Raw genomic sequence first — 18,562 nt, forward strand, 5'->3', positions numbered from 1 at the left:
ATTTAGCAACATAGCTCATAAAAGTGAAAGTGGTCACTCTCAACAGCCATCATCCCCCCCACCCCCCATCCTCTATCGCACGTAGGTCATAATTGTTCTCAAGCTGCTGCTGCTACACTTTCCTGACCTCTCACTTGGGTTTTCAGCTGTGGTGCTTTCTAAAAAATAAAACCTCACTTCCTGTACAGCAGGAGAGAGCTAATGGAAAAGTTAGGTGGGGGGAAAATGTATATTTATGCACCTTCAGTAGTACAACGGCTTGTCACTGCAGTACCCTCAAGGTCACTGTGCTTAATACTCTTGATGGATGACTACTGTAATTTCCAGTGTGTAAGCCACACCCACTAAATTTAGAGAGAAAAACATTTGTACATATATAAGCACATCGGACTATAAGCCACACAAGTCCATGTTACAAAATGGCATATTGTGGCGCGCACAAGTCTGTGAGGACCAGGCAGCTCCTTGACATAAGCCAATCACGAATGAAGAGGTCGTGACTTAATATAACAGTCTGACTCTCGGTGTCATCTTACAAAGAACGCTAAAATCAGCATACAGCAACTTAACACTCAAAAGCTAAGTAAGAAATATACAAGGAGAGTACCAATACGAGTTTAAAATTAACAACTATTTTAACTTCATCCCATAATACATTTTCTCTCAAACAAAGCATTTCATTGGTTATTGCTGCCCAGGCGCTGCAATGATGTCAGCCTCCCTCTGGGCTCCTTTGGCTCCCTCAGGTGGACACAAGCAGCAGAATATATTAATAAATCATGATTCATATATTTTTGAAAAACAGTGACAGATTCAAGTCAGCAAAGTGGCAAGGGGTTACTGTATGCCACCTTTTAGATGTGAGTCACATGACGCTCATCTAATTATGATCAATTATTGTAGCCAATCAATAGCTCCAGTAGCCTTTTTTCCCCATTTTGCTGTGTTTTTCCTCCATTATTTCAACTTTCTTCTCAAATATTTGTAAATGTTCTTCCTATAATATTGTGACTTTATTCCCATAATATTATAAAACTATTTCAACACCTTAATTTTCCAAATATTACAACTTTATTGTGTTTTGTTTGTTTCTCAGAATATTACGACTTTAAAAGAACAATGTCTTTTTTTTCTTTCATATTCCAAGTCTTCTACGTAAATGATAAATTAATCTTTCTCATATTGCGAGTTTATTCTCATAAAATTACAGCTGTTTTTTTCATTTCTGCAGTTGTTTTTTTCTAACTTTCCAACTATTTCAACTTTTTTCTTGCAAATGTTCTTTTTATAATGTTGACTTTATTCCCATAATATTTTTGACTTTATTCTTGTAACTTTTTCTTCAAACTAATTTTCTAAAAATTACAACTTTTTTTTGTTTTCTCACAATATTATCCATTCATCCATCCATTTTTTCTCCTCATTAGGGTTGCTGGGGGTGCGGGGGTATCCCAGCTGACTTCGGGTGACCGGCGGGGTGCAGGGGTACACCCTGGACTGGTCTAAAAAGTTCTGCGAATCCGTGAAAGGCGAACCGCCATAGAACGAGGCAACACTGCATATCATAAAAATAAAGCCAATAATGCAAAATAAACATAAGTATGGAGTTTGCAAACAAAATATGAACACAACAAAAAATAGATACCTGTGAAAATAAACATAGAAGAAAACTGAAGTTCTCGCTCACATCATGCTTGTATCGGTCCGATTAAAAAATACCTACATGTGTATCGATCTTCCCACCTCTACCCTCCTCCTCCTCCTTCAGCCCCTTCGCTTTATTTGCTCCATATGGTGTTTGACATGGTACCCAGAACGGGGGGGTGGGGGGAGTGGAGTGGTGTGGGCGGAGGAAAAGCCTTGTATTTTGTCCGTCCTGAAATTTGATTCACAAGTTCAGGATCCTGGAAGACAAAAAGCTAACTGGAGAGGGGGAGGGAAGAAAGGCTTTTTTTTCTTCTTGTAACTCAACAAATAGTCCTGCTGGAAAGGTAAGTTGGTTTATTCCGCGTGTGTGTGGTTGTGTGTGCGTGTGATTGACGAATAGAAGTGTCGTTGTTTCATTTCATTGTGACTTTCTTTCCGCGTTAATTATGACTTTACGCACACGAACTGGTTCATTTTGATTGATCTGGAGCCCGAGCAATGTAGACCACCCCCCAGTAAAGCTCCACTTTTGCTGGAATTGCAACAACATGCCTGCAAGAGCCGCACGGCAGCGGGAAAAGTCATCCCCCCCCACCCCGCTCGCAGCACGAGAAAATGCACATTTTCCACATGCGCTGCAATACCTCATCAGTTGTGTGTTGCTAAATGGTCTCGAGACAAGGTCGTTTGCTGAAAAGTTGCTCGCAGGTTTTCTTCTTGGCGCGGGGCTCGACTGTGCGCCAAAAACGTCAGCGAGCAATGTGAGAAGCACATGTCAATCAAAGTCAGCGTGGGGGGGGGGGAGTCGAAAACCAACAAAAAAGTTTTTGTGACTTGAGTTATTTTGTACAAGTTTAAAAAGATTTAACAAAGGACAGTCTCATGTTCAAGTGGTCATCAGTGGTGCCCAAAGTGTGTGTGTGTGTGTGTGTGTGTGTGTGTGGGGGGGGGGGGGGGGGGCATTTATACCTTGTTCTTCATTCTAAAACATTAATTATAAACAATTATTGAGTTACAGCAACCCCTCGTTTATCACGATTAATTGTCTCCATGGCTGACTGTGATAAGTAGGATTCCTTATTCCATCCATCCATTTTCTATGCCGCTTATCCTCACTAGGGTCGCGGGTATGCTGGAGCCTATCCCAGCTGACTTCGGGCGAGAGGCGAGGTACACCCTGGACTGGTCGCCAGCCAATTGCAGGGATTCCTTATTTATAAATGAAATATTTTCATAGTTGGAGCAATGAAAACATGTTTACGACCTTCTAAATCTCTTTTTTGTCACATTATTAGAGCCCTGTAGACATGAAATAACACCCCTATAGTCGCCTTTGCATTCCTATTACCCAGAATAGCGGGCAGACAAGAAGTGACGTCAGGGGTTCAGAGGTGAGTTTTAGCTTGGCGTGGGTTACGTCCGCAGCACTTGCCCATGTTTTTGTATTACTTTTATTATTGTCCCTGTTGTGAGATAGTTCAAGCCCGCAAAATGTTGTGCCTGTGATCAAGTCTGGTGCTACATATCACAATATCTTTGAATGCGTCTTCTTAATGGCTGCTATATTTGGATTTTAGTTTATTTTGCCATTTTTATGTTTGAAAATGCTCAAATAAGGCAAAAACATACATAAAATGCACTTAAATATGCATATTTTTGGACTAATAACAGGCTATATTCAACCGGGTAACAGCATGATTTTTTTAATTAATATATTTTTTAAAAAAGTGAAGCCGTGAAATTCGAAGGTCGAAATGGTGAGGCATGACTGCAATTTGCTTTGCCAGCTATCACATAAAGCTAAGATGTCCATGCAGCATACGTATATGGATTGGTTTTCGCTTGTTCAACGTACCAAATGCATCAAAGCGAACAGAAAAAAACTGAAGAAAGTTCATTTGTATTTCTAAACATATTTCATTTGCATTTCATGTTGTACACCTTTTGGTCCATAAAAGCAACCATCAACCACAGATAGATTGCAGCCCTGCGGGGAAACATCCATATTTAACATCACTTTTAGACCTTTTTTAGACTAACAAAATGAAAGAGTGGCAATATACTTTGGCTTTTCAATATGCGAGCCTTGTGGAAAAAGTGTGGGGGTGCTAACGAGTCGCTTTTAATCCCATAATGCAGCGGTTCTCAACTGGTGGGACGGGACCCAAAAGTGTGTCGCGGTTCGATTCTGGGTGGGTCGCAGACAGCAAGTCGAACATTACATGAAAACATGTAACATACAACTGATGCCTTACTTATTTCTCAGTCATATTGAGCAATATTTGAGTCATCTTCCTCCTTGGTATATGTTCATTGCAAAATTATAAGTGGAATATCTTATTTAATTTGTATTGATGCGTCATTTGTACGCATGCAGTTATCATGAGTTCCTCATTTCCTTGACAAAATACATTGACAAAGTCCTCTAAAATGCAGTTTGGACCTGTAATCATGCCTAGTAATGTTGAAAAAGATAACAGGTAATTTAAAAGCAAATACACTTGCATAAAATATATTAAAGCATAAAGCATAAGCATAAAATAGCATAAAAAAAGCATAAAATATCATTTAAAAAAAAATGTTGTTTCCTTGACTGGGAAGGACGTGTACGGTAGGAGCTCTGTTGAAGATCTTGGAAATGTGAAGTTCTTTGGTACGTTCCTGACTGCACTTCATGAACACAAGATCAGCGCTGCTTGCTGAATCCCCCAACTTTAACTTGGAGAGGCGAGAGGTACAGATTCCTTGAAATAAACTAGTTACAAGTGTCGATACCTGCTAGCAAGTCAAGCTAACGAGTGAATTGCTGAAGTCCAAAGAAGTTGCCTAGCAACAATGCCGAACACAAAGCAAAATGATACCGGCTCCATGATTTGTAGAGGACTCGGATAAATAATAACAATTCCAGAATTTGACGATTTTTGCAAGACACCATTCCTCTACCACAAATAATGGGAGCAATTGAGAATCTTTTTTTTTTTTTTTTTTTTTTTTTTTTTTTTTTTTCTTTTCTGTCCTGTCCAGCCTTTAAAGCAGATAGAATTGTATACCTAAATGCCGTCAAGTGCTCAACAGATTTACTCTGCCAGAGAGAAGTGTGATATATACTTCCCCTGTCATACAAAATTTATTCGACCTTGATGCTTGTTATAAAGCAAATTTGGAGCGACCGGACCGGAGCAGGAGGGGACAGAGAAGAAGAGAAAAGGAAACGGGGGGGGGCGAGAGGGGACAAAAACAAAAAAAAGAGAGACAAGAGACTAGGACAACAGCAGCAACAACAACAATTGCAATTGAGAATCTGCATTCAATATCAAAGAAACATTTCACTTCATGTACAACTATAAGGACGCATCTATCGATTCTGGAAACAGAAATTAAATGTGATTACAGTAGCCTCTATGAAGTCATACTGGATGTCAGTAATGGTGTCACAAACATTGTGGAAGAAAATAGAGCACAGAGCAAGGCTATCAAAGCACTAAGAAAAGACATCAAGGAGTTGCAAGATGAAAATGCAGACTGGAGCGCTGCTCTTACGGAGGTTAAATACCCTACGGAAGATATCAAGGCTCTGCAGGACGACATTAAGGTACTGTTGAACGACAATGCCGCCTTGCGCTCTGCTCTTAAGGAAGCTGAAACCCCTAAAGAAAATACAGCATTATGTAAGGATGTTAGGGTTCTACAGGATGATATCAGGGCATTATTGGAAGACAACGCTGCCTTGCGCACTGCTCTCAAGGAGGCTATAAACCCTATGGAATCTGCCTCGTGTGCTGATCTTAAGGACGCTAAAGACCCCACGGAAGAAAATAGAGCATTATGTAACGATATCCTGAACATTCTCCAGGATGATATCAAGGCACTATTGGAGGATAATGCTGCCTTTCGCACCACCCTTGAGGAAGAGAAAGAAGCAAAGGAGAATATCAAAGAAAATGTAAAACTGTAAATCTGAAAATATAAATCGACGAGATGGATCAGAATGCACGAATGAATGATGTTCCTTCTATCAAGTTAGCAACAGATTGCTAACTTCCTACAATCAAAGGAGGTGGACGTAGATATCAACAGTATTGACACTTGCGTCCAGAAACAACACCACACCTGTCATCATTAAGTTCACTAACAGGGAATTCAAAACTGCACTGCTGGAACAGGGAAAGAAGCTGAGAGGCACAAACGTCTACACGAATGAGCCTCTGACAAAACGCAATGCCGGCATCGCAGAGAAAGCACGAGACTTGAGGAAGCGGGGAAAGATACAAAGCAGTTGGCGCACCAACGCTAAAATCTTCATCAAACTAAATGGAAGACATATCAAAGATCATATGGCCATGACAATAAGGATGATGGCGGACACGCCCTACAAGACGGACCAATGCAGCCAGAAGGACTACTTTCAATAACAGTAACCTCGATATAATTGTTGCAAGGGCCAGCGCAATTAAGAAGAACTCGTGTATCTATATATACGGTATATGTGTGTAAGTATGTGTGCGTTTGTATGTGTACATATGTATGTATTAACAATCGATACCATATGATACGAGGAGGGGGCAGGATTAAATAAGCTCTGCTTCTTCCTACTCCTTTCGGGCATGTGAAACTGACACTTGTAACATGAAGCATTCAATGTGTGCTCTATGCACGCTCGAAATAAATTAAACCATAACCATAAAGGAAGAAATGAGTAAATAAACTAAAAACGACTTGAATAAAAGTCTAAAAAAAAAAAAAATACAAATGGTAAAAAAATATAAATAAATAAATACAAATAAAAATGACTCAAATTAAAATCTGGGGAAAAAAGTAATCACGTTATGAAAATTAAAGATGACTTAAATAAAAGTCTATAAAAAATAATCAAATAAATAAAAATTAAAGATGACTTAAATAAAAGTCTAAAAAATAATCAAATAAAAATTAAAGATGACTTAAACTGAAGCGGGTCGAAACTTAGACCATTTGTCAATTTGGTTTGGCTTAAAAGTTTTAAAAATATATATAAATGAAGGAATAAAAAAAATAAAAATAAAAACGATGTAAATAAATACATAAATAAAATAAATAAAAATGACTTAAATAAACGTAAAAAATTAATAAAATAAAAATGACTTAAATAAACCTAAAAAAAATATATAATGAAAAAAAATCGTACAAATAAATACAAATTTAAAGGACTTAAAGTGTAAAAAAAATAAAAATTACTTAAATAAAAGTGTTGAAAATAATAAAAATAAAAATGAAAGACGACTTTAATAAAAGTGTGTCCCAACTTAATGACGATTGAAAATGTAGGTTCGAGTTTGAGACCATTTGAGAACACCTGTCATAGAGGACTTCGTGTGTCACATGACCTAATTAGCACATCTCCACTGTGAATAGTTTTTCATATTCTATTAAATTCTCTGGGATTATCGCTCCGGTGTTGCATCGCACGTTTGAGAAAGTAAAAAATGTTTGAATCTGGAAGCAAATGAGCTATTTTTGTTCATCATTTCCAGGCTGACTGAAAGTTTGACTGACCGATTGAAAGCTTTGTGTTGTTTCTGCCAGGTGCCAGGCTGCGTGACTATGAGCACCTCAGGGCTTCAGGCCAGCGACGGGCAGAACGCGAAGGAGCTCGACAGCATGAAGGAATCCATCAGTGACATCATCAACCAGCTCCAGGACATCGACCCCGCCAGACTCTCCTTCTCCCCCTTCCTGGACTTGGACACTCAGATCTGCATGGCCCCCGTGTCCGACAGCCCCGAGTCCTCAGTGGAGGAGCTGCACTCGTCCTCCGGCTCGCTGCGCTCCCTTGAAGCTCCACCATTGGCTGATGAGCCAAAGAGTGAGTTATTACTGCTGCTTTTTATTGTCTGAGTGAGCACTGGGGGTTTGAGGGAAGGAAAACGGTAGAAAGGTCAACTCGGGTGAACTTGATCCAAATAGGTTTAAAACAAAATCTAAACTTATGAGGAAAAAATGCTGTGATTTGAGCGGGATCTTACTGCAAGGGCCGCTGTCTAAATCCACCAGCTTGTATTAAAAAGGTCATAGGGTTGTGAACGTTAAAAGACAAGTTCAGAAATGTTTTATGTATCTTGTTTTAAAATAGCAGACAACCCCACGTTGCTGGTCAAAGCCACATGTACCGCATATTAGTCAGAATCACATTACTCTGTGACGACTCAGAAGAGCACATGGCTGGGACGGCCATCTTTGCGGTCAGCCATTCATTTAACCTCACTTTGACTTGAAACCAGTGAGTGCTAGGTGCATAACAACACCCTGCCGCCCTCCCGGTACAGTTGGTACGAGTGTAGGGCATTAAAGCTTTATGACAATGTTCACCTCTGGCCGTCAGTCTACTTGTGGGAAAGGGGTAGTGGTTCTTTTAGAGTTGGGACACCATGGAAAGATTCCGGTAAGAGAATCATTTAATCATCTTAATTATGTAGGTGGATGGGCTCTTTAGAAATGTGTGTTAGTCCATTGAAATTGGGTTTGTCCAAGTAGATGTGTGTCCAAAGGCTTGTATGTGTGTGGTCTAAACAATAGGAACACATGAAATTCCAAATAAAGCAGCCCAATAGCACTCACATGACACAAATAAAGGCATGCACAGTATACACATATCAAGTCATGCTAAGAAATAGACAGGTGAGAGCACACATGCTAGTCACTGAGCCAGCTAGCAAACAACCACAAACACATGGCTCAGAAGTGTACCCCCAATCACACCACATCCAACAAACCACCTTTCGTTTAGCTTCCTACACAGCGTAAATCATGCAGAAATGCAGAAAAGAATCATCAAACTCACCTTGTTGAGTCATACAACGCACACCAAGGATGGACACTTCATACCCCACATGGGAAGCAAGCTCATGCTAGCAAAACTGCTACCAGTGCTCAGCTAGTTCCTTTTGTAAGAAGACTGCATTCAAGTGCATCATGTACCTCCCAGGAACAAGTTGCTGCTGCGTTCATCAGCATCATCACAGAAAAGGCTACAAATGTTCTGCTTATAACAGACATCGATGTTACACAAATAGACTTTCAGACACTACGAATTTCATGATAAAGTCTGGGTTTTAGTCCCAATTGGAAAGCTTATTTCATTGTGATTAGATGGAAATACAGCATTCCAGGATGCATTTGTAACTGGAGATGCTCAGTGTTGGCTTTCTTACCGATGCCCGTGAAGGCAGCAGCTCTTCCCTCAAACTAATGTTGCGTAATGAACACATCATCCTTCTTTGACTGGATGCAAGAGTTTGTGCAAAATAAGACAAATACTTCAATATGCAATTCCAGTGGAAAAAACGTACCAAAATAATGCGAGCGACTTGGAGTGATTCTTCTTGAGTTGCGATATTAGATTAGAAGTATTGAAGGAATACGCCTTTGCAGCTGAGTGTGAAGCTTCTGGGATGAGACTCAGCACCTCCAAATCTCGGGCCACGGTTCCCAGTTGGAAAAGGGTGGATTGCACCCTTCGGGACTGAGGTTTTACCCCAGGTGGGAAAGTTCAAGTATCTCGGAGTGTTGTTCGCGAGTGAGGGAAGGCTTGAGGCAGATCGGGGCAGTGTCTACAGTAGTGCAGTCGCTGTGCCGGACCGTTGTGGTGAAAAGAGAGCTGAGGTGGAGGGAAAAGCTCTCGAAGTACCAGTTGATGTTCCAACCCTCACCTATGGTCATGAGCTTTGGGTTGTGACCGAAAGAACGAGCTTGCGGATACACAAAGCCTGCTTCCTCAGTTTTTGTGATGGCCATTTGCATATACTCCAGAATGTTATGAAGAATGATAAGATGAATGGCAATTAAATGCAAAGTCCCTCTTTGTAATGAACCTGAACTTAATTCCCCCCAAAATCTACTGCATTCCAGTCCCTCCACAAAAGGACCATCTGCCATCATGTTAATGATTGTCTGGTTAACATAGGTGAGAGTGTCGGCAAGGACAAAGGCTGGAGATGATTCTACCATCCTGATTGAGCGTGAATAACTGATTAAGTTCTAAAGTTTTAAAAAGAGAGGATGGTGCTTGAAATAAATCTTTGTTAACCGTGGTTACCTGCATGGGAACAGGTGCAGTCATCATTGCTTAGGACTAAAAGGGCTGAACAGGCAAGGATATTGCTGCTAGTCGAAGGGCACCTAAACCAACCATTTATCAGATCACTAAGAACTTCAACAGAGAGAGGTTCAGTGGTTGTGAAGAAGGCTTCAGGGCACCTAAGAAAGTCCAGCGAGCGCCCGAACTGTCTCCGAAAGTTGATTTAGCTCTTTTGAAAGATGACCTGGTGTCATGAAGGCCGCATGGAAGCCACTTCTCTCCAAGAAAAACAGCAGGAACAGACTGGTATTCTGCAAAAGATACAGAGATTGGACTCCTGAAGACTGGGGTAAAAGCATTTTCTCTTATGAATCCCCTTTCTGGTTGTTTGGGGCATCCAGAAAAATGCTCCTCCAGAGAAGGAAAGGTGAGCACCATGAATAAAGAATGTTACCAAAACATCCTCTGAAAGCAACTTCTTTCAACCATCCAAGTACAGTTTAGTGACGAACAATGCCTTTCCAAAGAAAAAGTGATAACTAAGTGGCCTGGGGAACAACATAGTAAGATCTGACAAAAAGATCTAAAAACACTGAAGCGGCAAACTTTGTGAAAACCCAATACTTGTGTCATCGCGACGCGACTGTAGAGCCACTGCTTCTTCACATCAAGAGGAGCCAGCTGAGGTGGCTCAGGCGTCGAGTCGGGATGCCGGTGGTGGTCCGAGCATGCCCAGTCGGGAAAAGGCCCCGGGGTAGCCCAAGGACACGCTGGAGGGATTACATCTCACAGCCTCAGTGTCCTCCCAGTGAAGCTGGCTTTGACACACATACACTTGCGTAGCACTATCAGAGTTGCAGTTACACGGTTACATATGACTGAGGGAAAAATACTGGAAGACACAGACGGCAATAGAGGCACTGTTCTCACTCACATAAGCTTAACTCTCACTTCAACACAAGCTTAACTTTCACTTTCTACAGGGGCATGGCAACAGCTGTTTCAAACTTCCATTTTGGGCACTTAGGTGCTTAAAATACAATTGCTGGCAAATGTTAAAGGTTTGCCAGATGTTGTAATGGGAAACAATCACAAACACATGAAATCAGAGTAAACATGTGATAATTATATTCCAGTATCCAACATTTTTGGCCTCTAAGCTGATCTCACCCTTCTACAATGTGAAGTGAGCGTCTATTTGGAATAACTCAGTGACTGTTGTGTGTGAGTGCGAGCCTGCAAAGGGCTGAATCCACTGTTTGGTTTTGGACACTGCATGAAAATGTCGCTCTGGTTTGAACAGGCTCCTGCCTCCAGCGGCCCGACGATGGCCTCCACGAGGAGCAAACTGGCGACACAGACGAGGGAGCGCTGGATCAAACTCTTTCCACTCCGATCACCACACAGCACAATTTGGACGCCGCCACGGAAAACTGCATCAGCACTCCAACCCTGGCTTCTCATGGAGACATTCCCAACGGCACAGACACACCGAGATGGAGTCCAGAATCCACTCATCTGGACTCAACTGCGGATGAGGGTCGACCCCTCATAGGCCTACCCCCGGACAGCGTGGAGCTGACGGTGTGGAGCCCAGGGGGCGCGGTAGACACTTGTGAGGGTGCACATGAGACGTCAGCTGGTGGAACATGCTGCTGCAAGTGTCGATGCTGTCACAGCGGCAGAGTTCTCGCCTTCATCTCAGTGCTGGCGTCTCTCCTGTGTGCAGCCGGGATTCTCTATGCACTCTATTTCTACGTCCACATCACACCCCCCGACTGCCCTGACGTGGCCAGCCGGGTCGTCTTCACGCTCTGCTGCTGCGTGGTGGCCGCCCTCCCCGTCCTGCTCGGTAGGCACCATTCACAACAGACACACACAAAGCATATAAGATTATGAAAGGATTCACTTTGTCTGGCCGCCTCGTCGTGGAATGTTTCAGCGTCTCATGTCCCCTTTAATTTGGTGCACTTTCAACCTCAACGCAGCAGACGCTTCATCACGCCTCTCGGGGAGGAGCATCGTCTTCTTGCTTTGCATGCCACTTAGAATGGAAACTACAATGAGAGACGCTTTGGTCTCTCGGGCCTAATTGTTGCGGAATATTGGACAAATTTTCCAACCTCAGTCAGGAAGAGGGGGCAGCTTCACATCGTTTCCTGACATTGTCAAACTGCAGAGGCTTGATTTGTACGCAGAACCACTCAGCTGTTAGGCAGACATGTGTCACCTCATGTCTCTACATATAGATGATATAAGCCAAAGCGCACCCTGGCGGCCATATTGATTGGCCTGTGGCACATTCTAAAAATATAGTTTAACAAAAAACAAACAACCGCGAAAATGGAGAAACTGGAAAAATGAACTAAGAGAAAAGTTGTCATTTAACAAGAAAAAGTCGTAATTTTACAAGAATCTCATAAGTAGCATCAAGTTGAAATATTAAAGAAAGATGTTTGTTTTTTTTTAAACTTCTAATATTTTTGCAATAACTAAAGCAAAACCCCTGCGATTGACTGGCAGCCAGTCCAGGGTGGACCCCGCCTCTCGCCCGAAGTCAGCTGGGATAGACTCCAGCATACCCCCCCCTGGCATAGGAAATGGATGGATGGAAAAACAAAGCAACAAAAAAAGTTTAAATTTTTAGAAAATTAGGTTGCGGAAAAAGTTATAATGTAACGTGAGTAAAGTCAAAATATTAAGGGGCTAAAGTCGCAATATTATATAAGAAGAAACTTGAAATTGTTTAAAAATTTGAAAAAGAACAACAGCAGAAATGAAAAAAAACAGCTGTAATTTTACAAGAATAAAGTCAAAATATTACGAGAAAAAAGTCATAATATTATGAGGAAAGTTGATAATTTTAGTCATTTTAGTAGCATAGAGTTAAAATGTCAAAGAATGTTTTTTTTTAAGTAATATTATGAGAAGCAAACAAAACAAAATAAAGTTAAAATTAAAATTTTGGGGAAATTAGTTTGGGGGTAATAATAAAGTCATAATACGGTAGTACGAAAAAAATTACAAAGATTGTTTAATAAGAAAGTTGAAATTATTTGGAAATAAAAGCAGCAGTAAAAATGGAGGGGGAAAAAAGCAAAAACATTGAGTTTTTATTAGTAGTTATTAGTAGTTATTATGTATCCTAATAATACGCTTTTTCACCTACAGTACATCACAAAGCTGAGATCAATTTATTTTCCTCTAAATATATATAACGTCTTAGCATATCTGCATATTAGTTTACAAAATATCACAGTGGCCCTTGCATCCTTTCATTTTTTAGTATGTGGTCCTCATTGGAAAAAGTTTGGACACCCCTGATATAAACTAAAGATAAAGAAAAGCCATTAAAATGGACAGGAGATTGGCACCCCAATAAAAATAGGACCCGTTACCATTTAAAGTCTATTCAAAGCTGGTTTCGATGACTGCTGTCTGCTAACATGTTTTCCCTTGCGTCGCTCCGCCCCTTTCTCGCCGTCCAGCAATGCTCGCAGGTGCGGCGTGTCGCTTCTGCAGCGCCTCCTTCAGTTGGAGGGAGTCACCACCCAGGAGACACACAGTTCAGCAGCTGTTTGTCACAGCCTCCTTGGAGTTGCTGTTCCTCTACGTCGTCAACCTCATTGTCATGGCGGCCTTGCTGCCTCAGCATGAGCTCAAGTTGGTACCAATCCTGGTCGCCATGTTCATGCTGGGAAGGTAAGGCTTAGAAGTGTTCAGAATGACCTCACAATAAAGATATGGGGAATGCTGTAATTGGTATTTGCAATATGAATACTGTGTTCTTTTTTGAACGATTTGAGTTGCTGCACCAGTTCAGCAGTTGGGATCACATTTGCCCATAAGCACGCTTGTTAGCTCGTTAGCTTGTTAGCTCGAAATGTACATACAGTAATCCCTCACCACATCGCGGTTCGAATTTCGCAGCTTCACTCTATCACGGTTTTTCAAAAATATATTAATTAATCAATCATGCTGCCTTTTATTAGAAAAAAATGCATATTTCAGCAAATTTTATACATATTTTTTGCCTTTTTCCCTCGCTCATAAACACATTATAATGGGACTGTCTGTGAATGGAGCTTGTCGTTATAACTAGGGATGCGCCGATCGATCAGCCACCAATCAAAATCGGACGATTTCCGTGAAAAAGCACATGGTTGCCATATGCCGATAAATGCCTTTCAACGCATATCACAGAAGCCGATCACCTGTGACTCGTACTATTGCAGCATGCAGCCTGTAGCGAGCGTCTCCCGCCCTTTTTCCTTCCTTTCACACCGCGCGGATGTGCCAAACCTAAAACAATCATGTCTGCCATGTGGGACTTACCTGTCATTTGTGAGTGATATAACCGCCACAAAAAATATCTCCCCGGCACAGCACTTTAAAAAGCTTTAATTTAATAACAAACACTTGACCGAGTATGGTGAGTTTTCAAGGCTCACGATCCAACGCCGGACACTCAACCGTATGTGCGTAACAGTCAGAAGTCTAAAGCAAATAGCCTGAAAAATAAATGAATTCATCGGACTAGATCAGTGGGTCATTTGGTAGCGGACCGGACTGAAAGAAAAAATAATTGCCATTATTTCAATTTTTTTTTTTTAATGTTTTATCTTGAAAAGTGGCCGGATTCTCTGTCACATCCGTCTCACTTGACGCATGTCCATTGTGCGTAAATAAGATAAATTAGATTGCTATAATGTACAAACCCGCCCCCACCCCCCAAGTCAAATGTGTTTTTGTCTAAATGAAGGTGATTTTATGGTTTCCTTTTTCATATCATATAGCCAATAGTAAATTTAAAAATGTACACTTCATCTATGTGATCGGTCTCGGAATCGGCAGCATAAAACCCTGATCGGAGCATCCCTAGTACGTAATAACTCCATACAATAGATGGCACGGTACCTCTGCTTCCTCACACCTGTTCTGCCAGAGAATAAGAAGACGTAGCAGGAGTGATCAGTGTTGCCAAGCTAGCGACCTTGTTGCGATACTCTGCGAGTATTCAGACCCCTCTGGATTGAGTTTTTCCATAAAGCGACTAGCGACAAATCCGGCGGCTTTTTCTGGTCTTGTTTATTTTGAAACCCGAAAGCACGTATCGCTCTTCTCAACGAGCAGCAGATCTTGCTGTGAAAGGAGTAGGCAAAAGCAGAGCTTATTCAATCCTACCCCTTTTCTGTGTACTGTATATTAGTGGTAATTCATTAACACCATTTCTTTTACATGCAGACACTCAGCTGTTGACACGCAATGCATATGCTTTACATTTTGCCATTGAAAGTGTGGTCACTTCCTGTGTTCCTGGATTCTAACAGGGAGAGAAAGGGATCGAGAATGAGTCAATGCTTTTATGTATCTTACTCTTCACTTATCAGTTCATTTTGTGGTTTGTTGTTCTTCCCCGCAACAGGCTCATTTACTGGGCAAGCCTGAATGTGTGCAGCTCCTGGCGAGGCTTCGGTTCTGGCCTGACCGTCTTCCCTCTCCTGGCCATGGTGGCTTTCAACTTGTTTCTCCTGTACAGCCTGAATCTTAAGGAGCCGCTTTTCGGCTCCCAGGACGTCCTCCTCAATCAGGTCACCCCGTCTTCCTGGACGGGGGAGACGTCACAGAGCCCGAGTGGCAAACCAGACGTGCCGGCCACAGACTTCCTGGACTCCCAGTGAGGACGTGTGCTCTCTTCTTTCAAAGGAGGAGATGGTTACAAAAATAAGTCATTCCTGTGGTCTGCAGTCCAGCAAAGCTACACATGTTGCCACGATAACCTCTTTGTCCTTGACGACTTGTGATTTAACTCCTCCTAGACTGGACTTTTTTTATTGTTTATCATTTGAAACTCGAGAGCTCTTTGCCTGCTTGTGGTGGGGGGACTCCTTTGAACCATGCCCGAGTCTTCCAACACGTGTCCTTTCAAGCTTTTCCAGTACCTTCAATATATTTAATGCCTTGAACTTGAAAAGTAGCTTAAAAGCTTCACTATATGTGTGGGCGAAACACTATTCCTTGTCAGTTTTTAAAAGTACAAAATGTTTGTTCTGATGAAGACAGAATAAAATCCACTTGTGGAGAAAAAAAAGCTGACTGCTTTGGCATCGACCGAGGAGCTATTCTAGGAGAAACGTGTTTGTGTGCGCAGCGTCGGGACTGTCATTATGCGCTCTCCAAGTTGCCCTCCATCATGCTGCAACTGCCCTCCTCCCTGCTGCTACTGATGTTGCTCTCTGTGTATGTGGCACACAAAACGAGGCCAGAACAAAAATAGGAGGCCAACAGAAGACTAATAAAAATATAAGCTTAATAGCAGAAAATTATTCTGACTCAAGTTACGCATTAAAAGTAGGTTTGCATGCGCTTTCCAAGGAGCAGTAAAGTGAAAGCAACCATTTAAAACAAACTTGACTAAACCGCTTCAAAGTGTTATACCTCCCTCCCTTCTCGACACATTTTGACAACATTTGAATTGTGGGCCCGCCGCACGGTGGACTAGTGGTTAGCATGTTGGCCACACAGTCGCAGTCTGGAGATCGAGAAGACCTGGGTTCGAATCTCATTTCTGTGTGGAGTTTGCATGTTCTCCCCGTGCGTGCGTGGGTTTTCTCCGGGTACTCCGGTCTAAATTGTCCATAGGTATGAATGTGAGTGTGAATGGTTATTTGTCTATATGTGCCCTGCGATTGGCTGGCGACAAGTCCAGGTTGTACCCGAAGTCGGCTGGGATGGGCTCCAGCATGCCCCCGCAACCCTAATGAGGAAAAGCAATATAGAAAATGGATGAATTGTGGACACAATTTTAAACACAGTCTTTATGATTGTCTTGACTTTCGAGGCTTTGCCGAGACCGGATGTGTTCAAAGTTCTCCAGCGAGGACCACATGCATACATAAAAAGAAAGAAAATAATGTCAATTTAGTAGCATAAAGTTGAAATATGAAATAAAACCTGTTATTTTTCTGAAAAGTCCTGATATTAGGACAAACAAAACAAAACAAATAAAGCTGTACATCACTGGAAAATTTGTTTGCAGAAAACATCAGGTGATGAGAATAAAATCAAAATATTGTGGGAATGAAGCCACAATTACGAGAAGAAAATGTATGAGAAGGAAGTAGTTGGAAAATAAAAAGAAAGAAACGACAGCAGAATTGGAAAAAAAAACAGCTGTCATTTTGTGAAATCAAAATATGAAGAGAAGAGTCATATTCTAACGAGAAAAAAAGTTGCAACTTTCCGAGAATAAACTTTTCATGTTATGAGGAAAATGTCATTTTAGTAGCATACAGTTGAAATATTAAATGTGAATATGTTATCTTTTAAAAGTTTTAATATTAGGAGAAACAAACTTAATAAAGCAAAGTTGTAGTTAATTACGTTGATAAAAAGTTATGAAATTATAGGAATAAAGTCATATTAAAAAAAGAAAATTTCCAAAGATTATTTACAAAGAAAGTTGAAATATATAAAAAAACAGCAAAAATGTGAAAAAAAAACAAAGACCGAAGTTCATACTAATAATACACTTTTTCATCTAATACACAAAGCTGAGATGCAGTTTTTACTTGAAATTTAGCAAATCTACATTGATTTGTTTCCAAAATATCAAAGTGGGCCTTGCATTCTTCTATTTTTCATTATGTGGCACAGTGGAAAAAGTGAGGATGACTTTTTGTTGTTGACAAAGGAAATGTGTTTAATATCGATAAATATGATTTCAATGATTCAAATTTGTAATCAGATTAATCACAGTTTTGTAGTTAATCATGATTAATCACCATTTGCAACTATGTAATATGTCAATAATTAATAACTATGTAAATAATATGTATATAATTTTTACTGTATTTTAACATAAAGGTAAATGACAGGAAATGATTATACTCGTATGTGTTAACAGCTCCAAACAAAATGTGAAAATGTTAATCAAACTAAAAGTTACCACAAATGTCTGAACATCTATTTGCTTAACACTAGTCTCTTTAAGCAACAGGACATCTGAATCACGCTTTAACCGTGTTATTACGGGTAATGAGGGGTTGCGTTCAAAGACAGCACGTAATTTAAGTTGAGTTGCCGAGCATACTTAAATTGTACGTCCGCATTAAGTTACGCAGTGTGATTGAATGCATCATCATGTCGCCAGCACCTGGCCAGCATGGCGAGCACAGTGCTAGTTAGGTCTTCCTCTGACAGGAAGAAAGGAGACAATTATGGACGTGTTATATGCGTTATATGAACCAATATGTGAGTTTAATTATTATGTTTTACATCTAGACTCAGCTACTTTGAGTGTTTGTTATAAGAATCTCCACTTACAGTTTTTCTTTGTCTTTCTGTTTATTTAGACCACACATTCACACATAATGAAGACGATATTGTGATGTTCGGAGTTCGGAGTGTATTGAATGCACCTCGAGCGAGTGTGGTGAAGAATGAGGAAGTGTTGTTCCAAGGAATTGCACTGCTGTTGATGTGTTCAGGTCAGAATAAAGTTATAAAAGAGCGTCAGACTCTGTGCTACTCTGTGGGAATGCTGTAATTGCGCATGCATTGTGTTGTTCACGTATGTTAAGATATTTAATGAATAAATTGAATTATGGCTGTTAAAACGTTTTTTAGCAGCCATATTATTTTTGATATATATTATATATACTTTACGAAGATGGTACCGGGCCACAACATTCTACCCAAAACAGAATCTATATTATTTTTCATTTTTGCATTTACAAATAATAACATATATTTACTATATTTAGCTAGTTGCCTTGTATCAGTACACAAGGTGTTCAAAATTTGACAGAAAATATCTATATTTTAAAATTACAATAGATGAACTGCAGTAGAATTAATTGA

General features: G+C 40.7%; 1 protein-coding gene across 2 annotated transcripts; it reads left to right on the forward strand.

Annotated features, from left to right (window-relative positions):
- Window positions 1-81: 81 nt before the first annotated feature.
- LOC129189184 (uncharacterized) lies at window positions 82-16,918 on the forward strand. Of its 2 annotated transcripts, none has more exons than XM_054790600.1 (5): window positions 82-1,991; window positions 7,210-7,489; window positions 11,004-11,552; window positions 13,189-13,402; window positions 15,126-16,918. In XM_054790600.1, exons 2-5 carry the CDS (start codon window positions 7,228-7,230, stop codon window positions 15,379-15,381), a joined length of 1,281 nt encoding a protein of 426 aa, XP_054646575.1. In that variant the 5' UTR covers window positions 82-1,991; window positions 7,210-7,227; the 3' UTR covers window positions 15,382-16,918. The 2 variants fall into 2 exon arrangements, with proteins under 2 accessions (XP_054646575.1, XP_054646576.1); XM_054790601.1 differs by lacking the exon at window positions 82-1,991 and adding an exon at window positions 5,193-5,239.
- Window positions 16,919-18,562: the final 1,644 nt, after the last annotated feature.

This window comes from Dunckerocampus dactyliophorus, chromosome 10, assembly GCF_027744805.1.
Source record: "Dunckerocampus dactyliophorus isolate RoL2022-P2 chromosome 10, RoL_Ddac_1.1, whole genome shotgun sequence".
Taxonomy (NCBI): Eukaryota; Metazoa; Chordata; class Actinopteri; order Syngnathiformes; family Syngnathidae; genus Dunckerocampus; species Dunckerocampus dactyliophorus.